At 38.5% G+C, this 26905-nt stretch overlaps 1 protein-coding gene across 1 annotated transcript in view; it reads left to right on the top strand.

Moving 5' to 3' along the window:
- Positions 1-26905, top strand: part of LRP1B (LDL receptor related protein 1B) — a 1021752-nt gene that overhangs the window by 883052 nt on the left and 111795 nt on the right. Inside the window, exons 68-75 of the mRNA XM_034786032.1 lie at positions 8308-8414; positions 9859-9988; positions 12109-12215; positions 12750-12882; positions 16673-16795; positions 19904-20026; positions 20277-20414; positions 23346-23480. Coding sequence (XP_034641923.1) covers positions 8308-8414; positions 9859-9988; positions 12109-12215; positions 12750-12882; positions 16673-16795; positions 19904-20026; positions 20277-20414; positions 23346-23480 — 996 coding nt within the window. The remainder of the gene's footprint in view (positions 1-8307; positions 8415-9858; positions 9989-12108; positions 12216-12749; positions 12883-16672; positions 16796-19903; positions 20027-20276; positions 20415-23345; positions 23481-26905) is intronic.

Raw genomic sequence — 26905 nt, 5'->3', positions numbered from 1 at the left:
CATGGCTTCTATTAATCATTAAAGGCCATTTAGTGTTATAAAGTTTCAGTCAGTTTCTCCATATTTCAAACAGTGTGATTTCTTTGAATTTCGGAACTAACACAGTCCTCTGAACCAAATAATGTGTGAGTTGGCCTTATTCTTTCATGTTCTTAATATCATGGATCTTCAGTTCCACTTGTCTCTTGTATTTGTTTCAAGATGCTGAGGAGGAGGCATGGTTTAACTAAAAGTGAGGAGCTAGGCCACATACAAGTAGTTTTTCTCTGCTTCTTATTTGTATAAAACTCCCATTGGTGTCCGTGGGCTGACTGTGCACATATATAAGAAAAGGAGAATGCTTCACTTTAATACCTACAAATACTCTTCATCTAAACTATGGATCTGTAGAAACTTGAATGTAGAAGTATATATTCTAAAACTAAAATTATCTTTATGCACACAAAGTTTGAGGGTTAAAAGTTTGAGAAGTAAATAATACAGCATCTTAAGTCATTAATAAGCTTTGCAGAAAAAATACCATGTGTACCATGAATATATACTTTCAATTTGCCATGCATGAATTGGTATTTATTTATGATCTAATTAAACCTCCCTTTCAGTCCTCAGCTGCTCTTTGGACTCCCAGATAAAGACATCTGTAGTATACTAATGACTATAGGTGAAATTCACCCTGCATAGAGGACACACATACACACAGCCTATGTATCAAGTAACTCCCATTTAAATCCTAAAAGCAAGAGTTAAGTGGTGCACAGTGTGACAGAAATGGTAATTTCCTGCAATATCTTGGTCAAACCTTAATGAATTAAGTTAAACCTTACTGAATGAAGTTTAGGTATCTTAGGAGTTCATTGTATTAAGAATGCAAATGTTTTTGTATTATTGTGCAATTGTATGCAACTTCTTTGAGGAGGAGATATGGCTAATATAAACCCTGGGAGATGTTGTATTCTTCAAAGGAGTCTTTGAAACAATGTGCTTAGACAAACAAAGTTGCGTGGGATTCCTAAGAAATATTTGGGAGGAGGGGAATGCAAATTATCCACCACCAGATCCATCCTTTTGAAGCTGTTCCTTGAAGAGAAATCCCATTATCTGGCTGATTATAGTTACTTATTCACAGTCTATTCAGAGACCCAAACTGGATAAAGGAGTGGCTCTCAGATTCATGAGTGTGCTTGTTCTGAACCAAGGTGGTTATGAAATTATAACCACATGGTGTGTGTTGAAGGACTGTTCACTGACCAGAGCCCTGGTTGGTGTGATCTCTGGTAAGCTTATTAGCATGCGTGTGGGTTCTTTTGTTGTTTCTCTGTAATGCTTTTACCTCCAGAATAAATATGCTTGCTTAGAAAGAGCTGTGTGGTAATTTAACTGTAGCAATTACACTATTTACCATCCCTGAGGTGAAAAGTAAAGCAGGCCTGCTTAGGCAGATTGATTTCATTGGGGAATTCCCAGTGTAGGTAGAGAGAGCTGTACAGCCTGGAAATACCCCATTCAGGAAGGAGAGAGAAGTGCATCTCTTCCCAAGAGAGGTGATGACTGGGAAGGTAGAAGCCTAAGAGTGGGTGCCCTTGCTGGATCATGAAGGGGGAATACAGGTGTAGTTACCCTGAACTGAGAGACATAGGCCTTTGGCAGTCCGTCTGCATAATGGTGAATTTTGCTCTTGTGTGCTCTTCTGGCTGTTTCTCAATATTTGTAAAAGCTTTTCCTTTGGTTTCTCAAATATATATTTTGCATCTCAGTAAAAAACAGGAGATTGGTACCGAGGTATTAACCTACAAAATCATGATATCTCAGGGAAAATATATAAACTAACCTTGCGGTGTTTGAAATAGATTTATAAAAACCTTTATATGCTATCTCATCGTTACTAGAACTAATTGTAATGAAACAAAAAATATATGAAAATAGAAGTACAAAAGCATTTGACAAAATATATTACACTTCATGTGAAGATAAATTGTTCATGACATATATGAATTTACAAAGGGTTTGTCAGGCAGCGATATCAGAAAATGAATTGTTTCTCAAGGGTACTAAATACACTAATTGCCTTCTAGAAATTCAGCTCAGGTATTTACATCTACCTTTATATAACATCTTCAGACACACAGGGTTTTATGGGAAAGGATTTTATTAGCAGTGATATAGAGCATTGGTTGGAAAATGTAACAAATGTGTAACAGTTTTTCATGGAATTATTTACTGTCAATGTAACATGAAATAACTGTGTAGAGAAAATCATTCTTAAGTATGACTTAACTCTGCTTCCTGTACAGTGTAACTGAACTTTATCACTCTTTCCCTATCTATATACCCCTTGTAACCCATAAGCCCATACTACCCATTTTTTCCAATGTCTTGAGCCTTTCACTTAACTTTTATATAACTGATTACGAATGTGTTCGTTGGTCTTGAGCCAAAGCTCACTGAAGTCATTAGGAAGACTTCCATTGTCTTCAGTGGCTTTAATTCAGACCCATTCCAAGCTTCTTCGCAATAAAATACCTACCTTGAAGAATGATCTTGTATTGGGAAGTCCTTCTAAAAACATTAAATCCAAGGAGGTCTGCCATCAGCCATTTGTGCCCCCTCCCAAACAACTACATGAAGGTTGTAAAGAAGTTTACAGTCCTGGTGACCTAATTCTGAATGTGAATACATTGGAATCAAAGTGTAGGGCATCTTTTATCTCCCTTCACTCTTACTGAAGATCTTTCCCTGCCCCCCCTCAAAAAAATATTTTCTTTTTCAGGTAAATATTTATTGTAGAGAATACTGTATAGCAGTCAGCTGTCTTGTTCCTGTCTAAAGGAAAGTAGCACACACTTTACTGGGGGTACATCTACACTACAGCGGGGAGTCGATTTAAGATACGCAAATTCAGCTACGTGAATAGCATAGCTGAATTCGACGTATTGCAGCCGACTTACCCCGTTGTGAGGACGGCGGCAAAATCGACTTCTGCCGCTTTTTGTCGGCGGCGCTTACTATCACCTCCGCTGGTGGAGTTAGAGCGCCGATTTGGGGATCGATTGTCGCGTCCCGTCGGGACGCGATAAATCGATCCCCGAGAGGTCGATTTCTACCCGCCGATTCAGGCGGGTAGTATAGACCAGACCTGGTATTAATCAAAGAACATAAAATCTATATAAAACTGAAACAAAATGAGGAAAATAATTTAAAATGATTTGAAATTAACCAGAGTAGGAATACCTGTTACTGTCGCTAGGTAATCATTTCTAAGCTGTTTTTTTTTTTAACATTTCTTTAATATAGATCATAATCCTATTCCCTTGAAGTCAATATAAAATCTTCCATTGTCTGCAGTTTTCTTATTCGCAGTAATCAATAATTGGTTATTGCCTGCTATTTAGCATGATGATTTACCCTACAAAATCAATTTTATAATGTAAATTTAATATATTGAACTCATATTTCTTGATCTACATGTGGGTCTTTTCATTTTCCTTTTAAATGTATACATTTTAGGAAATATCCATAAGCTGCATATTTATGCATGTTCAGAACTGTATATGATGGTACAAGAGTGTAAAAGAAATACAGTCAAACAAAATAGGTGATTATATGAGGTGAGTTTTCAGGAGAAAAAAACCCAGTGCTTTCCAGTCATTCACAGACTCTTACCCATGAAGGAGCTGGTACATAAAAAGGAACTGGGAAGTTTCTATCCGTTATTCTATGTGTATCGGCGGGTAGTAATCGATCTATCGGCGATCGATATATCACGTCTCGTTAAGATGAGATATATCGATCCCCGAATGCGCTCCCCATCGACTCCGGAACTCCACCGGAGTGAGCGACGGTAACGCAGTCGACAGGTGAGCTGCGGCCGTCGATCCCGTGCCATGTGGACCCCCAGGTAATTCGATCTTAGATACTTCGACTTCAGCTACGCTAATCACGTAGCTGAAGTTGCATATCTTAGATTGATCCCCCCCCCCAAGTGTAGACCAGCCCTTACTCTGTTAATACCTATTATATTACTATCAATATGTGTTCCTTTCAGTAACACTCTGTACATTGATGTGACAGTAGCCCTCTAAGTTCACAAATAAATCACATGGATACATGCCAGAGACATTGGAAATTTGTTTTCCAAACAGACAAATGAGAATTTCAAGCAATGTGTGCATTTTCCCCAGCATCAGGACTCTGGTTATAAATAATTCGTTATCAGTATAAAAAACCTGATTTGCTTACATTTCGAAAATCAGTACAGAAACATGACAAATACATATTTGCATGTGAATTACTTTTTCCACAAATTATTTAATTAACATAATTTATCATATTTTGGAACCTCCAACCCATTGCATATTGAGCAGGAACAGAATCAAATGACAATGGAATGCTCAAATATATGCACAATGCACTGTGGATTTAAGAAAAATAAGATAAATATGTGCATAAACTTGAAAAATCCACTAGTGTCAACATTTGATCTCTTTGTATGGAAAACTACTGCAGAACTAGTTCAGTTAACGTAGGTCTGTTCACACCATGATGTTCCTAGTGGAAGTGACATGTGCACACTTAGGTGCGGATCCTGCAATCCAGTCTGCTTTGTCTGTCCCTTACACAAATACAGAGCAGCTTTGCAATAATGGGGCTGTGCACAGGTGCATGGGTCTGCCTTCATAGGTCAGCTTGCAAAATTGGAGCTTATGGGAAGAACAGATGCATTGGATCTTGCAGAATTCAACAGTCAGACTACTTGGTGCTGATGGCGATATACGTGTATTTCACTCTTAAATGTTTGAGCAACATTTTTCAAAATTAGTCTCTGATTATGGGGTGGTTTAGTTTTTGGGTGCTTTGCTTGAGATTCTTTGTACTTAATTTCCAGAAGTTTTTAAATGCATCCAACCAGGGCTGGTGCAACCCATTAGGCGACCTAGGCAGTCGCCTTCGGGGGTGGCATTTCGGGTCCTTCGGCAGCGACCGCGGCGGCCGGATCTTCGGCGTCGGCGGCATTTAGGCAGAGGGGGCAGAGGGCGCGGGGAGGGCCGCCTGCAGCAAGTAAGGGGGGGGGCACGCAGGGGAACTCCCTGCTCCAGCTCAGCTCTGCTCCACCTCGTTCCCTGAGCACGCTTCCCCACTCTGTTTCTCTCCCTCCCAGGCTTGCGGCGCCAAACAGCTGATTGGCGCCGCAAACCTGGGAGGCGGGAGAAGTGGAGCGGCGACACCGTGCTCGGGGAGGAGGTGGAGCAGAGGTGAGCTGAGGCTGGGAGCTGCCGCACATCTCCCCGGGCCGGGGGTATCTGCCGTGGGGTGGGGGGGAACGCCACAGGGTGGAGGGGGGGAGCTGCTGTGGGGGGTGGGTGCCTCAAGGCGGAGAGCTGCCACAGGGCTCGGGGAAGGGGGGGGGCGCAAGGTGAAAGTTTAGCCTAGGGCTAGAAACATCCTTGCACCCGCCCTGCATCCAACTTTAGTTGCAGTTAGTAGGCACTCTGATCAGCAGTATGCTCAGTATTTCTGATAGGCACCCAGAATCATAAGCTACTTTTGAAATTATTTGCCTTACCAATTTTTTTTTCATGTTGTTCCCATTTTGAAAGATAAAGTGTGTTTTTTTTTAAAAGGAGGTGGGGATCTGTGGATGCAATTGGCACTTAAAAGAAAGAAAGTATGTATGTATGTATGTGGGAGGAAGGGGAAAATGTCATATGGCAGTTACTAGATTGCTTTATTGCTTTCAGAGAAAAGTGATGACTACTAATCTATGTGTGAATGCTTTCCTTCAAAATGTCTTGCTGCTAAGTATGTCACTAACCATAATATAGGAAAAAAAGAAAAAATTCCCAATACATTCTTTCAAAATCCTTGCAATAATAATTCACACTGACTAATGCTCTAATAGGTCTCATACATGTAAATTGGAACCTCATTCTTGCTCTGAGTGGACGGCATCAACTTCTGTGTCAGTGGATTTTCACTAGAGACAAGTTTGAAAAGCATGAGCAATCTATGGTACAGAGTATTTTCGGCATCAGTCCAACTGAATTTAAGACTCCTCAGCCTTGCTCTGCCTTGCACAGAGCAGATCTCATTAGTCTTCATCTCTAAGTTTGTCTGATTAGGTCTTTTCTGTTCAGAGGTGTTAAAAATGACTGAGAACCCAGAAAAGGATCAGGAGGAAGATCTGTAGATACTACTATTGTGGCAGGGAATTACAACAGGAGCTGACAGGGATGGGGTGTTTTTCATTCCAAGCTTCTGAACAGGTGTTTATAGCAGTCACTCTCAGAAGCTACTGCTTATGAAGAGAAGGAACAAGTCCTTTAGGAATAAATAGCACATAATTTTTACACTAGAATTCTGGTTTCCTCTGTTTTTTCTCTTAGAGCTCTCTTTTGTAACAGCTTGGTCACACGTCAATGTTCTCTCTTCCGCATCTGTAAAATTTAAGAAACCAGCTGCATTAAAAAGAGAGAGCCCGACCACCTGCTCTTTCAGGTCTTACAGGCAGTGTGTCCGTAATCTGAGTGGTGTGAGGGTTCAAATGTATCTCAGACTTGGGCAATAATTTGTTTGCTCCCACATCGATGAACAATTTCTTAAGACAATTTGGACTTAAGACTCCCAATACTTAGATGAAAGGCTGTATGGAAAACAACCTCTGACTTGATCTGGTGCTCACCAAATTCTTCTCTATCACTGAGATCTCTTTTTTTGTATTCACCCTTTCTGACGACTACCTTGGCTCTTTCAACATAACTCACTTGCCTCCTCCTCCTCATCCTACTATCTGATCCTTTAGTGATTCCCAATCCATCAACAACCATGACTGTCTCTGCTTTCAACGCCCTCTTCCCTGCCCTCTTTCATTTCCTCCATTAACTCAGTTATAAATTCTTCACAGTTTGCCATCCACCATTCCTAAGTCATTTGCCCTTCTCTCTAATCACAAGGTTCCACCAGTTAACCTGTATTCTTAGCTCACCTCCACCATCTGCTTCTTTCACTCCTGTGCTCACATTGCTCTGTCTCAGGCAGAAGTCCCACAATTGTTTGGACTTTCTCCACTATGAATGCTCTGTCTCTTCCTCAATTTCTTCCATCTCCATAGCTAATCAGCTCAACTTCCGCACACACATCCTATCCCACAATCCTTAACCCAGCAACCATTTTGCCACATTTCACTTCCTCTGGAGCTCCCCACTCCTGCAACTTTCTTCTTCTCTGTTCAGGATCCCTCTGACTTCTTCAAAGAAGAAATTGATGAGATATGATAGGACCGTCTCCCTTTTTTCATTTCCTTTTTTTCTGTAACCTGTTTTTCACTCATAAGGAAGTTTCTTGTCTGCTTTTCTCCTTTGAATTCTCCAGGGGCCCACATCCCATCATGCCTTGCCTCCACTCTCACCTTTCTCTTCAACCTCTTGCCTGTCTTCTGATTCATTTCTTTCCCCAGAATAGAAGCATGTTTTAGTTTACCTGCTCACAAAAATCCCACCTTTGGCCCTATCTGCTTCTCCAACTACCATACCATCTCCCCTTCATCTCCAAGCTCATTGAACATGCCGTCTACAACTGTACTTGGAGTTCCCTCCTTCCAATTCCATCTTAGAGCCTTACCAATCCCTCTTCTCAGTTAAAAAATAAAAAAGCAGGAATCACAGCAATACAATTCGAACCTCCTATGTGAATTCTGCTTGGTCTGTCCGTAACTATTTATACGCTTACAAAAAGGTGTATAAATATGCTACAGAAGTCCCAGGGTCCCTTTTCTTCTACTTCCCCCTCTTATTAACAGGACTGGAAAAAGTTCCATTTCTAGTCTTGTGACAGACCCTTTGATAAAATGGGTGACAACTAGTAGTTATAACAAAAAAACAAACCTGCCAATAGTAGATTGTTTTTCTGCATATGGATAGCAACTGCTAATAAGTATTTAAAACCATTTGGCAATGTACAGAGTTATGCACTATAATATAATTTAATGTAAAGTCTATTCATTGTTAAATATCATTTACAGTTGTGTGAAGAATTATGAGCTAGCTCAAAAGGTATTCTTTCTAAGGATCTGTCATAAGCAAAGATTTTTTATTTTTAGAATATTTTGGCACAAATTCTTAACCATATGAAAAGTCCTTATTACAACTGTTTGATTAATATTTTCTGTTTTTTTAAAAACCATTCATTCACGTTTATTTGGCTAAAAGTAGTTTGTTTTGTGTAATATTTTCTGTTCCTTCCTTGTGGAACTTAAGTGTATAGTTTCAAAACAATATTAAGGCTATAAGCATTTAATTACTTTCTTTCCTTCAGAGCCTCAAACCTGCACTTTGAAAGACTTTCTCTGCGCAAATGGAGATTGTGTTTCTGCGAGATTCTGGTGTGACGGGGATTATGATTGTGCAGATGGCTCAGATGAGGTAGGCTTCTTCACAGGCAAAAAGAAAAAAAAATTCCTTTACAAAACTGAGATCAAAATACAGCTTGCTGAAGCAGGATTTGTTTCCCCCCCTCACTGGGAAGCAACAAAAAACTCCATCCTTAGCCATCAAATATCACAACCACCAGGTGAATGCACAGAGTGGAGAAGGAAAATAGAACTAATGCTACTAGTTATATCTAAGAGAAATTTTCATTTAGCTTATATAGCAGAAGCTTGTCTTTTTTGGAGGAAAAGGATGTGAGTTCTGTTCCCTGTGCTGCAAGTGCAGAATATAGTCACCTGACAATCATGCTGTCTGTGTACATACATTTCGCAGCCTCAGATAGTTTCAGTATTTACATGTTCTGTTTATAGTTTGCACCCGTTTACTAATATTCACATTCTACCCCAAGTCAACATATGCAACTCCTATTAAAAGCAATGGCAGTTGCATGGAATAAGGGAATGAAGCCCGTTGATGATGGAGCACAGGGTATAATCAGATGGTAAAAACAGTACTTCTGATATAGAAATATTATTAAGTAAATATTGTAACTATCAGAAATGAGAGAAATTGGAATTATACATATAAATCTAGAGCTGTAAATGGCTCTAAGAAATCAAAGAAATTAAGCTTATAGAATCCTTTAGGATTGCTAATTATATACATACTAAAGATATTTATTGATAGCATAACTGAGTTCTTCTTCCTACATTGATAAATGCACACAAATCTTCTTGTTGCTCTATGCTGTATCTGATCATGGTAAAATTAACTTTATTTTTTTTTTCTGTAATAGTGTTGTTTTCCATCATTATATGTAGCTCTGCTACATCTCATACATTTCTCTCAGATTTCTTTGAAATTTGCTACCACTGAGGATGTTGTGCCCTGATATCCTTCTTGTTTCAGTTTTCTAGTCTTGCCATCCTATTTTGAGCATCTTTTACTATTGAACATTTAAGTAGTTTAAACATTTTTAATAAATTTTGATACAGGGTAAATGGTTTCACAAGTAAATAAATACATTTGATAACACTTTATTAAGTAAAGACACCCCATAGAGAGCAGGCATTGATATATTAATAATAGTTTGGGGGAGGAGTTAATTACATTAATATTTACAGGTTAAAGTCTGCCAAAATTATGATCAGGACACCATAATTATACTACTAACAGTGACTCTCAAATGAGGTGCCAGCTATCCCATTGCAAAAACTGTGACCCTTTTTAAAGAGTACGTTGCTAATTAAGGGCTCAATTCTACCACCTTTATTCACAATCAGTAGTTTCTTATTGTGTAGCAAGGTACTTCTCATTGTTGAGTAAGGGTGGCAGAACTGGGTCCTAGCCATTCTGACTGGCTGACCATTTGCAAATGTTTTATATAATACCTTTATATTAATAGATATACTCAATTATATTGTTTTGTTTATAATAGCGATACTGTGAACCTGGTTGTTCAAAAGACCAGTTCCAGTGTTCCAATGGTCAGTGCATATCAGCAAAATGGAAATGTGATGGTCATGAAGACTGCAAATTTGGGGATGATGAGAAAAATTGTGAACCAGGTAGGTCTATATAAGTAATCATTAAATTTTCCAGGAAAAAAAATAAAAGTATTAAAAAGATATGAAGAACAGAAAAGAAAAAGTGAGTAAACAAATCAAGATGAGGGGAATCAGAAATAACAGGCACATAGCTCAGTAGGAAATTCATTGGTTTGTTGTATATATGCTCCTTTTTGCAAAGAATTTCTGAAAAACTGATTTAGTTTCACATTACATTTCCAGATATGAAATAGAGAGTTCCTAGGGTCTGACCATCCATCCCAATGGCTTAGACCAGTGGTTCTCAAACTTTTTTTATGTAATAGTCTTGTGACCCCCTGAGGGGGCCTGACCCCCAGTTTGAGAACCCCTGGCTTAGACCATGTGTTTTTCATTATCTCCCTGAATGACATGGTATGCTTGAGGATCGGGTGCAGCAAACCACAGTGCTCTTGAACTACATTGTTACTGCTACTTGTGGCTGGGCATCCACAGAGCAAGCAAACAGAAGGCTTAGGAGAAGGGGGGAAATATTGTCCTGTGGTGCATATATGATACTAGGAGCAGAGCTCGAGCATTTTTAGTCTGAGGTCTACTACAAGAGTTCCTGTGTAAAACTAGGCAAGACATTTAGTCTGCTTTTTACTCAATTTCCCATGCTGTAAAATTGGGATAATAATGGTTAGCTTCCTCACATAAGGAATGTGGTGTTTAAAGCATAATAAGGTACTATAAGATCTTCAGATGTTAGGGTTATGCATTATTTATAATAATATTAGTATTCATTATTAAAATTTAGAAGAGATGTTCTATTTACCTGATATTATTCTGCACAGTTGTAAAAAAATACTTGAGCTGTTTTGTTTTTTGTCAAATTACCCTATACCTCTGATGATTATATTGGAAACAATATACAAGATGCACGTAATTTTTTGTTAGTTTCATTGTGTATTTTGGCCCCGAACCTGTACTGTAATTTGCTAGTGCTGTCTTTGTGCCCATGTAGAGTCTGATTGAAGTCACTCATACTCTGTAGAGGCACCAGGGCCCATACCCAGAGATCTGATGCATAACTGAATGCCTTAGAATGTGGAGTCTTTGGGATGAGAACCATGTCATTTTTACAGTATAAAGTGCCTAACTCAATTCTGATGCAATATAAATACAAATGATACCCTACTCTTACTACACATTTTCTTTAGATTATTGAGATAGTTTGTATTAAATATATGGTGCCCTTCACCTCATATCTTGCTTAGAGTGGAAAACATTTTTAGTGCCCACCCCACTGAAAATGTGCAAACAAAAAAAAAGGCAGGGGGAAGGTTTGGAATCCCTGAATATGATGATTAGATGCCCCAGAAAGTTGGCTCCCAAAGCATCCATCGTGACCACCCACCTCCCTAAAACCAGTGCTGGGATGAGAGGCCTGAGATCTGAATTCAGTTTCCATTGCAGAAAAGATTTGTTGTGTAACATGGGCAAATTTTTTAATGTTTTTGTGCTTCAACTTTACCATCTGTAAAATAGAATATTTTCCTACCTTACAAGAGTAATATGAGGCTTAATTAATTAATTAATAAAATTCCCTTGTTTACAGAGGGCCTGCACAAGACCTGTGTGTCACTTAAATCCCAATTATCTATCAAAATATATGAGATCCTTAGCTGGAAGATGGTATATTAGTGCAAATGTTTTACTTACTTTTATTATTATTGTTGTTGTTTGTTGTTGTTATTGTTATTATTGCTATTATATTTATATGTTATTGTTTCTCTTTGAAAATACATATTTATATTAGAGTGATAGCATTAGTTATCACTGTGGTCAAGGTTGCCTAAGAGGTTTCCATACTAATGTCTTGTTGTCTGTTACCCAGAACTTTCTGAGCATGAAGACAATAAAAAAGTACTTTTGCCATAAAAAATACACTTGCAACTTTTTTAGCAGTGCCTTTAAGAAGCACAGCAACTTGTTTTTTGTCAAAACAGGAACCATAATTATGGATTATGGAATTTGCACAAAATATTGTAAATGACAACAAAATACGTTTATCTAATACGTTTTACCTAATACTAACATTGAAATATGAAGTTACTTATTTATGAATTGCTAATGCTAAAATTTATATTTGTAATTAGCATCTCCAACCTGCTCTTCAAGCGAGTATGTGTGTGCCAGTGGAGGATGTATCTCAGCATCTTTGAGGTGTAATGGAGAATTTGACTGTGCTGATGGCTCTGATGAGGTAACTGATGCATTTCTTTTGAGCCCCTTATACTATTTGATGTGAGGTTTACGATCAACAAGTTTAGAAACTGAAAATTAGTAAAACAAGAATTAATTCCATGAGCCCAATGTTTTCACCACCAAATGATAAAGCAAAATATGCAAACATATAATATCAGAACATTTATATTCCAGATCTCGACTTGAAATTCAATAGCAGTTTCAGTCTCATTGTAAATACACCTCTACCTCGATATAACGCTGTCCTTGGGAGCCAAAAAATCTTACCGCGTTATAGGTGAAACCGCATTATATCGAACTTGCTTTGATCTGCCGGAGTGTGCAGCCCCGCCCCCCCCGGAGCGCTGCTTTACTGCATTATATTCGAATTTGTGTTATATCGAGTCGCGTTATATCTGGGTAGAGGTGTAATAAAGAAGCAGCAGCAGCCAGGGCAATTAAATTCTAACAGCCTTGAAGAATTCTGCTTGGTCTGTCTATAACTGTATTGTTATTGTAATGAATACTGCAGTACACATCTGTATTTAAACAGATGGATTGTGTAACAGAATGTAAAGAAGATCAGTTTCGATGCAAAAATAAGGCCCACTGTATCCCCATCAGATGGCTATGTGATGGAATCCATGACTGTGTGGATGGCAGTGATGAAGAAAACTGTGAAAGAGGTGAGACATTGTTCTTGTCCTTAAATGGTAAACTCTCGATTTTCTCCACTTATTTATATTTAAGCCTATAATAAGTTAGCAGCACCCCAGAGTTTACTAAAGTGGATTAACTGAAGGCTCTGTGATCCCTTCTTACAAAGACATTACAGCTGTTCCTCAAATGCCTGGCTGCAATGTCACAATCATGCTGCTTAATTCTTTCACTTTGTATAACAGTTTTTTGTTCCATGGGAAAGAAAATAATGTGCCTTCGGTACAAGTATTATCAAAGAAGAAAATTCAGAATGTTAAAAAAGTCTATAGTTTATAGCTAGTTTAGGCAACATTAATATACAGAGCTGTACATTTTTCAAACAAGCTGCAAAATAAAACAAAACAAAAAATAATAAAGGCCCCAATCTTGCAACTAATTCCATGTGAGTGGACTCCTGCGCCATTTAGGGGCTCTATGGTAGAGGGCCCACCCACAAAGAACAAGTTGGAGTATTGGGACCTAAGTGTTAAACATTTAGGTCCAAATCTGAATGCCTAAAATCCAAGCTTCTAAATACATAATTAGGCACCTACATAGAAGAGGTCTGATTTTCACAGATGCTGAGCACTGACAAATCCCATACTAATCTCACTTTTTCAACCTTGCCTTAATAAGTAAAAGCAAATAGAACATCATTAAAAAGCTTCTGCACACAATTTTCCTCCTGAGGGATAGAAATGAAAAGGTAAACCACATAACAGTACTTATGCTCTAATCCTCCACTTAACGACTGTCTCAAGTACCATACACCACAAACTACAACCTTAACTCTGTCACTATAGGGATGCCAGCCTCCAACACCTGACTTTTTTCAGTAAGTGTAACGTTTAGAGTCTTGTGTGTCACAGCAGAGTAAAGCAAAGCATAATCAAGTATTAACAAGAAAAATGCATGATTCAGCATCTTGGCAACTACTTGTTCCCAATCCTAAAAGCGATAGCAAAATTAATTGTTCCCAGATGAATGGTGTTGCATTTAGTTGTATAAAAATGCATGTTGTTCAAGTGAGCCAAGCTTACCATTTGATCCAGATATCTATGTAGAATTGACTTTTCCTTATCATTATTTACCACCATGAATGATGAGCCAACGTGATGAATGTTAATCACCTAACTGGCAGGTACAATATGAGTGCCACAATAGAAATGTCATTGGGAATTTCTTTCTTAAGTTTCATAAGAATGAAAGATAAGCCTAAGAGAGTTAAAGGACATCTCAGAAGCTTAGAATGTGTGGGCTTTGGTGTCTGGTACCTGCCGGTATGGTAAAGTGTGTGTCTGTGGGTGGAAACAAATAAAGTACCCCAAGCATATATACAGATCATCACTGTACTTGATCCTCCAGCAGCTGGGGTGAAAAGATTAGATTTGCAAGATATCATTAAGGTCAGCAAATGGCGGGGGGAAGTGATTTCCAAGGTTAAAGGCTCCTTACATAAACAGCTTTGCCAACAGCATCCTTTCCTTTAGAATGAGGAGTTTAATCAAGACTATTGTTCTTAATTAAGTTATTTGATTTGATCCAAACATTCTACATTGATCATACTAAAAAAGAGTAATTTACAATACTTCTAACAAACTCTGTTAGTTTCAAAGACCTTGTGCAATGCAAATAATCAACAACAGAATCAAACCAGTCAGCAACTGTTATCTTTACTGAGAACAAAATATTGGACTTAGAACAAGAAAATGAAAGAAGTCAAATCATTAGAATAAGTAGCTTTAAAACTAGGAAGAGGTGAGGTTTTGTGAGGGTATTTAAAATTACGAAGGGAAACAGAAATATTAACTAAGGAGAGTATCACATTTGCAAGTGATGAAGCATGAATCATTGTAAGAAAGTGATCAATAAAGTTTAAAAGTGTAAAGAAATAGTTTTTTCTTTGTTAAAACTGCCTTTTATGTGCTTCAGTTATACTGCTTTGTGTAAACAGGTAGCAATACTTTGTCTTTTTATGTAAAGCACAAAACAGAACAAATCCCACTTCATCAAATGTTTAGTCCAAACTGACTGATGCTTGTTTAGACCAATATAAGTTACACTTCTCACATTTGAAAACAATTTGCATCCTAGAAGGTCAAAGTTTAAACAAGTCCAGTGTGCAAATGAAAATATAAAGTGACTCTAACAGTTCTTTGAGAAGCCTCCTAAAGATTCAAGCAGATGATGTCAGTTACTGCCATATTATGTAAGGAGAAAAAAACTGATGACTTGTGTAGTGGTCAAGGGGGAAAAACCCGGTATGCAACTCATAAAAAAGGTGATTTGTAAAGAGAAATTTTCAAACATTTTAGCATATTTTAAAAGAATGGGGAGTTATTGTCAATTAAATAAATATTCAAACAGATAAATAGTGTTGATCTTTAAATTGAAATAGCAACTAAGCCTGTCATTTCACTAGTCACTGCTACCACAAATGAATACAAGAAGCCAGAAGCTGTTCTTAATACTACAACATCTGTTCCTATTGTGAAAATTTCAAGTGGATGGATTATTAAAAACCTTGAACAAAACAGAAATTACTATATTACTTAGGTTAGAGAACTGAAAACCTAGTAAACATGGCAAATTATTCTTTTGTTTGTATTCAGTATACATGGCAATCTACCTAATGTTCTTAATTGTTTAAAAAACAAACACTCAAACACCTGTTATTGTTTACTAAATTTCTTGTTAATTTAATAAAGAAAATCAATTGTGTATTGTGATATAATTGATATATGAACAAAATAATTAACAAGATATTTAATAATCTAAATGCTAATTTAAGTGTTTTTAGTAGAATACAAGTTACACCACTTCAAGAAAGAGTTAGGCATATTGGAAAAGGAGGAAATACCATAAATACTTAGACTTTTATAATTAAGCTTATATAATATATAAAGTAACTTCTGTCCCATGTCTCTTAATGGTCCTTTTTGAACTGAATTAACGAGCAAACTCAAACCATCCACTCTGTTACTGAAAAGACACAAAAGGTGTTTGTTGGGCTGTTATGCTCTATTGCGCTATCACTTCTGGAATATATGGTCTGTGGCAGAATGGATTTGGGAGGAGGAATGGAGGGGCAAAGTTGGAGCATCACAATCAATTTAGGACAAACCTGGAGGGGTATGGCCTTGAATAAGCTGGGACCTTTCTTTTTGTTTCTCCACTTGAACCTTGCAGCATTGTGTCCTGATGTACTCAAGTCCTTTGCCCTCAGAACTCTTCTGCAATAAAGAAAAGCTGCATAGAAGAAGATTAAAATAAGCTCCTTCACTGGGGGGTTTCGAAAAGAAGCTGGATAGCCATCTGTCTTTGATGGTTGAGACACAACAAATCCTGCGTCTTGGCAGAAGCTTAGACTATCTGACCCTTGCTGTCCCTCCTAACTTTATGGTTCTATGATTCTAAGATATTTTAACGATTATAGAGGCTGAATAACTTTAAGGGGAATATGCTACATGGGGTGGCTATCTCCTGACTCCTGTACCTCCTTCCCTGCCTTAGCCCCTCAAAGTCACACTGAACTTGGCTCCATTACAGGAGCCACAAAACAAAGAAAGAACAATGAGTGGCTATGCTATGTTGGGGAAAATGCATTGAATGGCCATCTCCCCTTTCTGCAAGCCTCTCCCAAGCCTTCCCCATGGGATTTGGGCCTTTAAATTATGCTCCATGTTTCATTAGCTTACAGTAGAATATGGACAAATGAAAATAGGGTGTATTTGTTTTATTTATACCATGAATTCACAATGTGTTTATTTCTTCAAGGGGGAAATATATGTAAAGCCGATGAGTTTCTGTGCAACAATTCACTTTGTAAACTCCATTTTTGGGTGTGTGATGGAGAAGATGACTGTGGAGACAACTCAGATGAAGTCCCTGAAATGTGTGGTATGCCTTTTGTTATTTTAATGCTTTGTATTCCGTGGCACTGAAGTGAATTAGTGAAGTAGAAATATGTACAGTTTACAACCCTCAATTTAGGAATATATAGAACTCACTTCACTATGTCTTTTCTGTCCAAGACTCTAAATAAGTTATGCTTTTCCTCATTTGACTTTTAAAGGTTTGTCTTAAATATGGTATACAAACAGTAGGGTTAGATAAAAACAAAACGTATATTAAATTATATTATTCTACAATCCAGTGGAGATTTTAAAATCAGAAATGGCAATAAACAAATACCTCTTTTTTGTTTTCTCTCAAATGGGGTTTACAATTATTCTGGTACATCTCTGAGTCTGTATTGAGAAATCACTTCCATTTACCAAGAATAAATGGACTCATAACACTCCCAGGACCATTGCTGTGCCTTGGACCCCAGCCAAAGCAGGAGTCAGAGGAGGAGGGGCATTGTGGAAGTGCAGCCATTTGTTCCAGGGCAGAGGGATGGTCCTTGGGCTGCAGGACGGTGTGGGAGGTGGTTGGGTTGGAGTTGGGGAAGATCCATGGCTAGGGTTGGGTCTGTGGTAGAGGGGAGGCCCTTCACCTCACTGAGACTGCCCTCCTGGATTCACTCCCTTCCTCTGCTTCCTGAAGCAGTTAGGAGGCTGGGGGGGTGGGGAGCTGGGAAAGGCAGTCTCAACGAGGAAAACCAGGATCAGAGGAAAGACAGCTGCATATCTCCCAGGGGTAGCTTCCCACTAGAACCAGCTCTGGACCCTACTTCACTTTGCTTCCCACTATCTTCCTCCTACATAAATACCTGTAAGCCCCACCCCTTCCTTTCCTAGAGGATGTGGAGTTTAATAGACATACAAGCACAGATCTTTTTAGCCCATAGAGTGTTGAAGGATTTCAGGGCATGTCTATACATACAGCACTGCAATGGCGCAGATGTACTAGTACAGCATGGCATCGTGTGTGGTGAAGAGACTGTGCCAACAGGAGAGAGAGCTCGCCCATCGGCATAAAAAACCCACCCCTGCAAGTGACAGATGGTATGTCAGCCGGAAAAATGCTTCCAGTGACACAGTGCTGTGCACACTCACGCTTATGCCAGTGTAACTTATGTTGCTCAGGGGGTGGAATATTCACACCCCTGAGCAACATAAATTTTACCAACATAACTGGTAGTGTAGACATAGCCTCAGTTGAAACTCACTGATTAAAAACACAAGATATAGGATTGGAAGGGACCTCCTGAGTCATCAAGTCATTGAGTGCAGTCCTCTAGTATCTCAGGCAACCAAGAAATATTAAAACTATCTTAAAACTAGTTGTTTTCTTGTCCCCACTACTCCTATTGGAAGACTGTTCCAGAATATCACTCCTCTTGTGGTTAGAAACCTTCCTCTAATTCCATGTTTAAACTTACTCAGTGGAAGTTCTTCTGTCAACATTGTCCTTTAGCTTAACTACCCTCCCTGGTGTTTACCCCTGATACGGGGATGCTGGAATGGGGGGGGGAGCAGGGAACGCAGGGGCATTTTTTAAAGCTGCCCTGGAGCTCTAACCGTGGCCAGGCTGTGCCCAGGGTAAGGGCCGGGTCTGGGTAAGAGCAGTGTGGGCAGCTGTGGAAGCCTGGGTCCCTCCACCTGCCCTGGGTGGGGAGCCCAGGCTCCCTGGCTTGGCTCCAGCTTCTGGCTTGTCCGGGGATAGGGCCACCAGGGGAAGAGGAGTGGTGGGGTGGGGACGTGGCCTTGGGAGGAAAAGGAGGGGTTTCAGGGAGGAAGTCGGGGGCCCTTGCCCCCCCCCTTTTGGGAAGGCTCCACTATCCCTGCCCTGATGTATTTATAAATAGTAATTGTATTCCCTTTCAGCCTTCATTTTGCTCACAAAATCTTTCACTACAACTTGTTCAATTTTAGAGTAGAGCCCTAAACAATCTGAGTGTTTATTGGAGCTTTCATAAGTGAAACTAGGTTTGTTATGAGCCCTTAGTGCCATCAACTAGATACCTGCAACTGAACCAGCTCCTCTAAGCAACCTGTGTGACTTCCACTGAGGGACAGATCAGCAGGACAGCCTGCTCAGCTTCTGGTCTCTGGACAAATAGAGGAAAGGAGGTCCCAGCTGCTTCTCAAGATTCAGCAGTGGTCATCACTATTAGCAGAGAAAAAATAAAACATTGATCCCAGTGAGTGGAGGGATAGAAATAACAGAAAGATAACAAAAGGAAAAGACAGTATGACATGAAAAATGACACAAGCATGGAAAATTGAGAATGGGGCAAATATGAACAAGATACACCAATTAAAGAGAGATATTGCTTCTGAAAGTGAGAGCATAATAAACCATTAGAAAACAATACATCAAAATGATGAGGGCAGGAAAGAGGAAACTGTATAGAGATGGCGAGATTATGTGATAAATACATGGAAAAAAGGAATCAAGAGACCCTGGGTTATGGTCTAAGCTGTGTGAGTGCTTTATGACCTTAGACAAGTCACTCCGTCTCTCTGTGCTTTAGTTTTCCTATCTATAAAATGGGAACAATTATACTTACTCCCCTTTGTAAAGTCATTTGAGATCTATGATTAAAAGAATTGTGAATATATGTATGATTAACTAATTTATTTAAGATTGTTTATGTTTATATTTTTCTAGCAGATGTCTTTTATCTCTTGTGAGTTTAAGTGTAAGGAAAGGGGTGGAAACTCGAATTGGCCAAAGTTTTTCTACTATGAACATTTTCCAGCTCTTTATTGACAACTATATGTGATTGTTAGCATAAGCAGCTGGGCTTTGCTTCAACACTAGATAAGGTTTTGAGCAACTCCAATATACCCTGCCTCCTTTTTTTAAAAAAAAGTCAACTAAATTATTTTACAGCCTTAAAAATTATCTCATTTGCCTTTCCCAAAACTGTAATTTCAGCCTTGTAAAATAATACAATAATGCAATACTTACACATTCAGTGCTCATTTACCACACTGGAAGGAGGCACAATGCAAAGACAGTAAGCTTCATGAGCATCTGAAGGATGCTTGTGCATAACTACAAAATATTGTTATTATTCTATATTAATGGCTGCTATCTGATGTTTTCTTTATACAGTCAAATTTCCATGCCCACCTACAAGACCGTACAGATGTAGAAACAACAGGGTTTGTCTGCGACCTGAACAGCTTTGCAACGAGATTGATGACTGTGGTGATAACTCAGATGAAGATCACTGTGGTAGGTGAATTTACCTTTTAAGGCATTTGATTAAAAAAACAATTAAAGGCAAATTTATTACAAAGATTAAATTGTACTTATGAAAAGCTTAATTGAAAGTTTGTGGGTCATAATTTAACGCTCAATACAATTAGGCTTGACATCTTTGCAACTCTTTAATGCTTCATGGTCATTTCCATTTTTATGTGCAAGTAGTCTAAACAATATGAATTGCTAATCTTCTTGTGATTTTTCATTTGTGATTATGTAGATAAGATCCCATATAAAGCAAAACCTTGTAAAAAGGATGAGTTTACTTGTAGTGATAAGAAATGTATACCCATGGAGCTGCAGTGTGATCGGTTTGATGACTGCGGAGATGGTTCAGATGAGCAAGGATGCAAAATAAGTGAGTTTGGTTGATAAGCTATCTGTTTTTCATGCTTGTAGCACAAAAGAAGTAATACAATGAGACTGTATTCTTTCATGCAGAACCTATCCAACAAAATAGAGTTTTTATTAACATGAAAAAGTATAACCTATGTAGTATCTAAACTAATATAGCTGAGACTAACTGTTTAAAGTAGAATATGAAGAAAATGATCAACTTTTCAAAATAATAGTTATTTTGCTACAGAGAAGAACCAACTATCCGACCCTCCAAGGAGTGACTCAATCCATTTTGAGCTGGTTTAGCTGTTTAAATTGATTATATTTCATTTCACACCTATTCTTCTCTATCAAGATAAATAAAAAGGTTTATGATATGAAATTCTTGATCTGAAACAAAATCACTGAAACTAAGCTGACAAAAGAAACTCATCCAAACATTGGTAATACAGTTTATCAGGACTTGCTAGAGTCACACACAGATATAATTTATTTAAATAAATTCAATGAGCTAATAACTTTCACACACCTACATTTTATTAGCATACTTTTATTGTGCAGAAAATACATTAAATTATAATACTTTTGTGGCATTGGGTTGTTTTCTTAGGATGGTTGCAGTATATGCTAAGAAAACTAGCTGTTTCCCAAATTCATTCAGCTATAATTAACTCAATATGAGCTAGAATAATTCTAGAATGTATGAGAGTGGCTTTCATAGCCACTCTCTTCATTTTTCCATTTATGTCCTTGCAACTTGTGGGACGTACAAATTTGGTCAAAGGTTTAGTCGGATAAGCCTGATAATACATTTATTCAGGCTTTTTCAAACTTCTTTGATATGACAAGCAAGCTGAAAGTCTTATATGAACAGGCATTTCTATGAGATTCTGGTTCTCTGTCAGGAGTATGATTTTTAGAGTAATCTTATGTCGGGATCCTTATCCCTTTCTCCACCCTCCAGTTAGTTCCCCTGTGAAGTCTGAGGAGTATGAACCTGGACCTCCGCAGATTATATAAATCTTTCTTTGAGGATCTGCAGTTCTCTCTCTGAAAATAAAAAGAACAGGAGTACTTGTGGCACCTTAGAGACTAACAAATTTATTTGAGCATAAGCTTTTGTGGGCTAAAACCCACTTCATCGGATACATGCAGTAGAAAATACAGTAGGAAGATATATATACCCAGAGGACATGAAAAAATGGGTGTTGCCATACTAACTATAATGAGAGTAATCAGTTAAGGTGGGATATTATCAGCTGGAGAAAAAAAAAACCTTTGTAGTGATAATCAGGATGGCCCATTTCCAACAGTTGACAAGAAGGTGTGAATAACAGTAGGGGGGAAAATTAGCATGCGGAAATAGATTTTACTTTGTGTAATGACCTTTCCACTCCTAGTCTTTATTCAAGCCTAATTTAATGGTGTCAAGTTTGCAATTAATTCCAATTCTGCAGTTTCTCATTGGAGTCTGTCACCATGCAAGGCACTGCATTTAGCTGTATGAAGTGGAAATCCGTCAACTTCATGAAAAAACTTGAGACCTGTCACCATGCAAGTCTCTGAAAATAGTTTCCTGGGTAATGGTCACCTCAGTCAAGAGAATGGGAGAGCTTTCCACTGTCCTCCATGTTTGGTCTTGCATAGTAATAAGTTGGTCCTTCACACTTACCCTTATTTTTCCAAAAGTTCTGTCCCCCTTTTACTTATTCAAATCTTCCCTTTCAAGTTTGTCACAAACCTGTGTAAGGAAAGGAAAAAGCCTTTTCTGAGATTTGAGAAAGAAGCTGAATCTATTTTCACTCTCTTCAAGAGTACAGTGAAATCCAGATATATCATAGCCAAATAGATAAAGTTCATTATCCAGGAGTTTTACAAAGCTACAGAGTTTCCTGTCCACTGAAACTTAGTGCCCACTCTACTATAACCATGTCCATCTCCTTAGTCAAAGAGGGGGTGTACCAATGGACAAGTTTTGCAAAGATGCATCATGGGAATACCAAGAGATACTTAACTAATGTGCTAGTGGATGCTGCAATAATTCTTTTTGAGCTTGTTCTTATGCTGTGTATCCTCCATAATAATAATAAAAAGATATACGGTTTTGGTATCATTTTAGCCATAGTGAAATAAAAGTATTTGTTATACAGTGATCTTAAAATTCATTTTGTCCTACAGAATATTAGTGTGTGTTTCTTTTTTAACAGGAACTTAGTGTTAGAGTTCCCCACAGAACGGGAGGAAGTTTAAGGTTCTTACATGTTAGTTGTATGGCTGGATTGTATCATATGTAGTTGAACAAATGCATATAATCAGTAAAATACCCACTGCTAAAATACAAATGGATATTTATTAGAGTTGAGTGACAAAAAATGAATAATTTATCTGACAAACTAAGCTTCTTCTTTTGCATGTGGAATATCCACAGCCAGCTTGCAATTTCCTATATTTGTTTGTTATTCAGAGATGTTTGAGAGGATTTTTGTAGGTGTGATTGTGGTTTTTAAAAATGTTTTGGCGTGATCACAAATGTAGTTATCTGCAAATATCCCATAATCTATCAGTGTTGATTAGTTGGGTAGGGTAGATAAAAATATGGTATTGTTTCTGTTCCCTAATTGGATGAGATTCAGGCACCTCATATGTGGACAGGCATATGTGAGAAATTAACAGTCCATTTCCACAAACACCTTGTTGAAATATTTTTGCCAGTAATAATCAGTTGCACAAATGTTTGTTGAAATTAAACATAGAAGTATTGTGAGCATGACTGAAGTGAATTTAAAATTTCAGAAATCTTTTGTTGTATTCAAGCAGCTTTAGTAGTTACAGTCAAATTTGTTTAATTAAATAGAATGTATCATAAAAAATAAGAGAGAAATTCTAACAATTAATTATTTTACCATTTATAGATATTCCATGTTACCAATTTAAAAGTCTGTTCCCATAGGTCCCACTGAATATACCTGTGAAGCTGATGTGAATCCTTGTGGAGATGATGCATACTGTAATCAAACAAAATCATTCGTTTTCTGTCAGTGTAAGCCTGGATTTCAGAGAAACAGAAGGAATAGGCAGTGTGAAGGTAAAGTATATTTCCTTTGCAGCTTTTTTTAAAGCTTTGTATTGTAATTCTTTTACATCCTTTAACTAAGTAAATTAAATGATTGCTTTTAGAGTCATAGAGTTTAAGGCCAGAAGGCACCACCAGATCATTTAGTCTGACTTCCTGAATATCACAGGCCACCAACACCATGCAGCGCCCACACACTAAAACCAACAACTGAAATTAGGACAAAGTCTTACAGCCCAACTAAACTATTATATGCCAGAGACAAAGAATAGAATGGACTGAGATGTACCAGGGCCCACGGCCGCACCATTGGCAGAGAAATGATTCTGAGATATACCCAGGTAATCCTGTCAAATGGCCTGCACCCACATGCTGCAGAAGAAGGCGAAAAACCTTGAGGAAAATTCCTTCCTGACCCTACAGGTGTTGATCAGTTAGATCCTGAGCATGTGAGCAAGAACTTGCCAGCCACATATTGAGAGAGAGAATGCTCAATGCCACCTCAGAGCCTTGGCCTACACCATCCTATGTCACATCTCCAGCTGTGGCCCTCACTGATGCTTCAGAGGAAAGAGATAAAAATAAACAAAATTCCTGAGCCCTGCAGGTGGCTGACTGAAACCCTGAAGCATAAGAAATGAACTGGAAGTGAGCCCAGGGCTGCTGAGCCCTGCCCCTTACCATCACAAACAATCAGATCATAGAATTACACTAATAAATTTGTACAGCTAATAAAAATCATGTGTATTTATGGGATGTCATTTTACATCTCAGAGTAATTGGACTGTGAAACTAACCACACATGATATATTTATAATATGGAATACTACTGCTAGAAATTTGGTTGGTTTTATTCTGGCTCTAGTTTAGCAATGCAAACTAAAAATTAACGTCACAGGAACTGTCAGAGAATTAGTTTCATTCAGTTAGAAGGTATAGCCTTACTGACATCCTCTTGAGTTTATAGGACTCTTTTTTAAAGGATACTGTAAAATGAACTTTTGATACTTCTGAAAAACATGATATGCTCCATTATGCTTTTTCAGGCCTTCCTTCAACAATGCTAAAGTGTGCTGTTCATTGAGGTGGCCTCTGCATATTTATTCTTGGGAGGTTGTGTCACTGAACTTTAGGAACATTTTCTGCAAGCAGAACCTCGTGTGGCTCTGCACATTCATAACTGAGGTTATAAAAGAATCCAATCACCTCAGTGTAGAGCCAACCACCTCAGTTCTTGCCATTATGTAGCCAAATGCTGATACAGTGACTCTTTCTCTGTGACCAGAGTGATTTTTTTCCAGGAAGATTAATCCAAAATTTATTTAATTTCTGGTGTATTTTAGGTAATTTGCACCATTACACATTCAGGTTTTTATTCTGCCCTTGGGTCACAGGAGCCTTGGGACAAGGATGGTCACCCCACCAAAAACTCAAATGAGAAAAAGGGATTCAAGTGCTGCATACTTTGCCCTCCATGGTCTTGGAGGCAGACACACATAATTGCTTTTCACTCTGCACAAAGCCCATTCCCTAGATGGTTGCTTTGTTTATAAGGCCTTCATACTTCAACCTTTTAGAAAATGCAGAGTCCCCGTGCCTTCGACACAGGGCCAGCTCCAGGGTTTTTGCCGCCCCAAGCGGTGCAAAAAAAAAAAGCCGCGATCGTGATCTTCGGCGGCAATTCGGCGGGCGGTCCTTCACTCCGAGTGGGAGTGAGGGACCTTCCGCCGAATTGCCGGCGAATAGCTGGACGTGCCGCCCCTCTCCGGAGTGGCCGTCCGAAGCACCTGCTTGGCAAGCTGGTGCCTGGAGCCGGCCCTGCTTCGACACAGAGGAGGCCCTATAATTGCAGTCCCTGGATCTAACGTTGGATCAGCTGTGAAATCACAGAATAAGCCATGTTTGGCCTCAAAGTTAGGCATTTCATAGAATCACAGAAGTGTAGGACTGGAATGGACCTCAATAGATCATCTAGTCCAATCGCCTGCACTCAAGGTAGGAGTACATAATAACAAGACCGGACCTGTTCTTAAAAACCACCAATGACTGAGATACCATAGCCTCCCTAGTCAATATGTTCCAGCGCTTAACTACCTTGACAGTTAGGAAGTATTTCCTAACGTCCAACGTAAACCTCCCTTGCTGCAATTCAAGCCCATTGTTTCTTGTCCTATCCTCAGAGTTTAATGCGAACAATGTTTCTCCCTCCTCCTTGTAACAACCTTTTGTGTACTTGAAAACTGTTATCATGTCCCCTCTCAGTCTTCTCTTCTCCAGATTAAACAAACCCAGCTTTTCAGTCTTTACTCATAGGTCATGGTTTTTAGACCTTTAATAATTTTTGTTTAATCATTTAATCATTTTTGTTGCTCTCCTCTGGACTTTCTCCATTTTGTTCACATCTTTCCTGAAATGTGTCACCCAGAACTGGATAGAATACTCTAGTTGAGGCCTAGTCAGTGTGGAGTAGAGTAGAAGAATGACTTCTTACATCTCACTGACACTCCTGCTAATACATCCCAGAATTATGTTTGCTTTTTTGGAAACAATGTTATATTGTTGACTCATATTTAGTTTGTGATCAACCATATCCCCATATTCCTTTCTGCAGTACTCCTTCTAGACAGTCTTTTCCCATTTTATATATGTGAAATTGATTTTTACTTCCTAAATGGAATATTTTGCATTTGTCCTTGTTGAATTTCATCCTATTTACTTCATACCATTTCTCCAGTTTTTCATGGTCATTTTGAATTTTAAGCCTCTCCTCCAAAGCCCTGGCCAACCCCTCCAGGTTTGGTCTCATCCACAGACTTTGTAAGTGTAATCTTTATGCCATTATTTAAATTATTGATGAAGATATTGAACAGAATTGGACCCAGTACTAGTCCCTGAGGGACTCCAATAAATATGCCCATCCAGCTTGACTGTAAATCACTGATGATAACTCTCTGGGAATGGTTTTTGAACCAGTTATGCACCCGCCTCATAGTAGCGCCATCTTGATTTTATTTCCCTAGTTTGTTTATGAGAAGGTCATGTGAGACTGTATCAAAAGCCTTACTAAAGTCAAAATATACCAAATCTACTGCTTCCCCTCATCCACAAGGCTTGTTACCCTATCAAAGAAAGCGATTAGGTTGGTTTGACACAGTTTGTTCTTGAAAAATCCATGCTGACTGTTACTTATCACCTTATTATCTTTTAGTTATTGGCAAATTGATTGCTTGATTATTTGGTCCATTATATTTTTGGGTACTGAAATTAAGCTGACTGGTCTGTAATTCCCTGAATTGTCCTTATTCCTCTTTTTATAGATTGCTACTATATTTGCCCTCTTCCAGTCCTCTGTAATCTCTCCCCTCTTCCATGAGTTTTTGAAGATAATCGCTAATGGCTCAGATATGTCCTCAGTCAACTCCTTGAGTATTTTAGGA

The sequence above is a fragment of the Trachemys scripta genome, chromosome 11 (genome assembly GCF_013100865.1).
Source record: "Trachemys scripta elegans isolate TJP31775 chromosome 11, CAS_Tse_1.0, whole genome shotgun sequence".
Classification (NCBI taxonomy): Eukaryota; Metazoa; Chordata; order Testudines; family Emydidae; genus Trachemys; species Trachemys scripta.
Note: the sequence above shows the minus strand (reverse complement) of the source record. Positions and strands in the feature narration are given on the sequence as shown.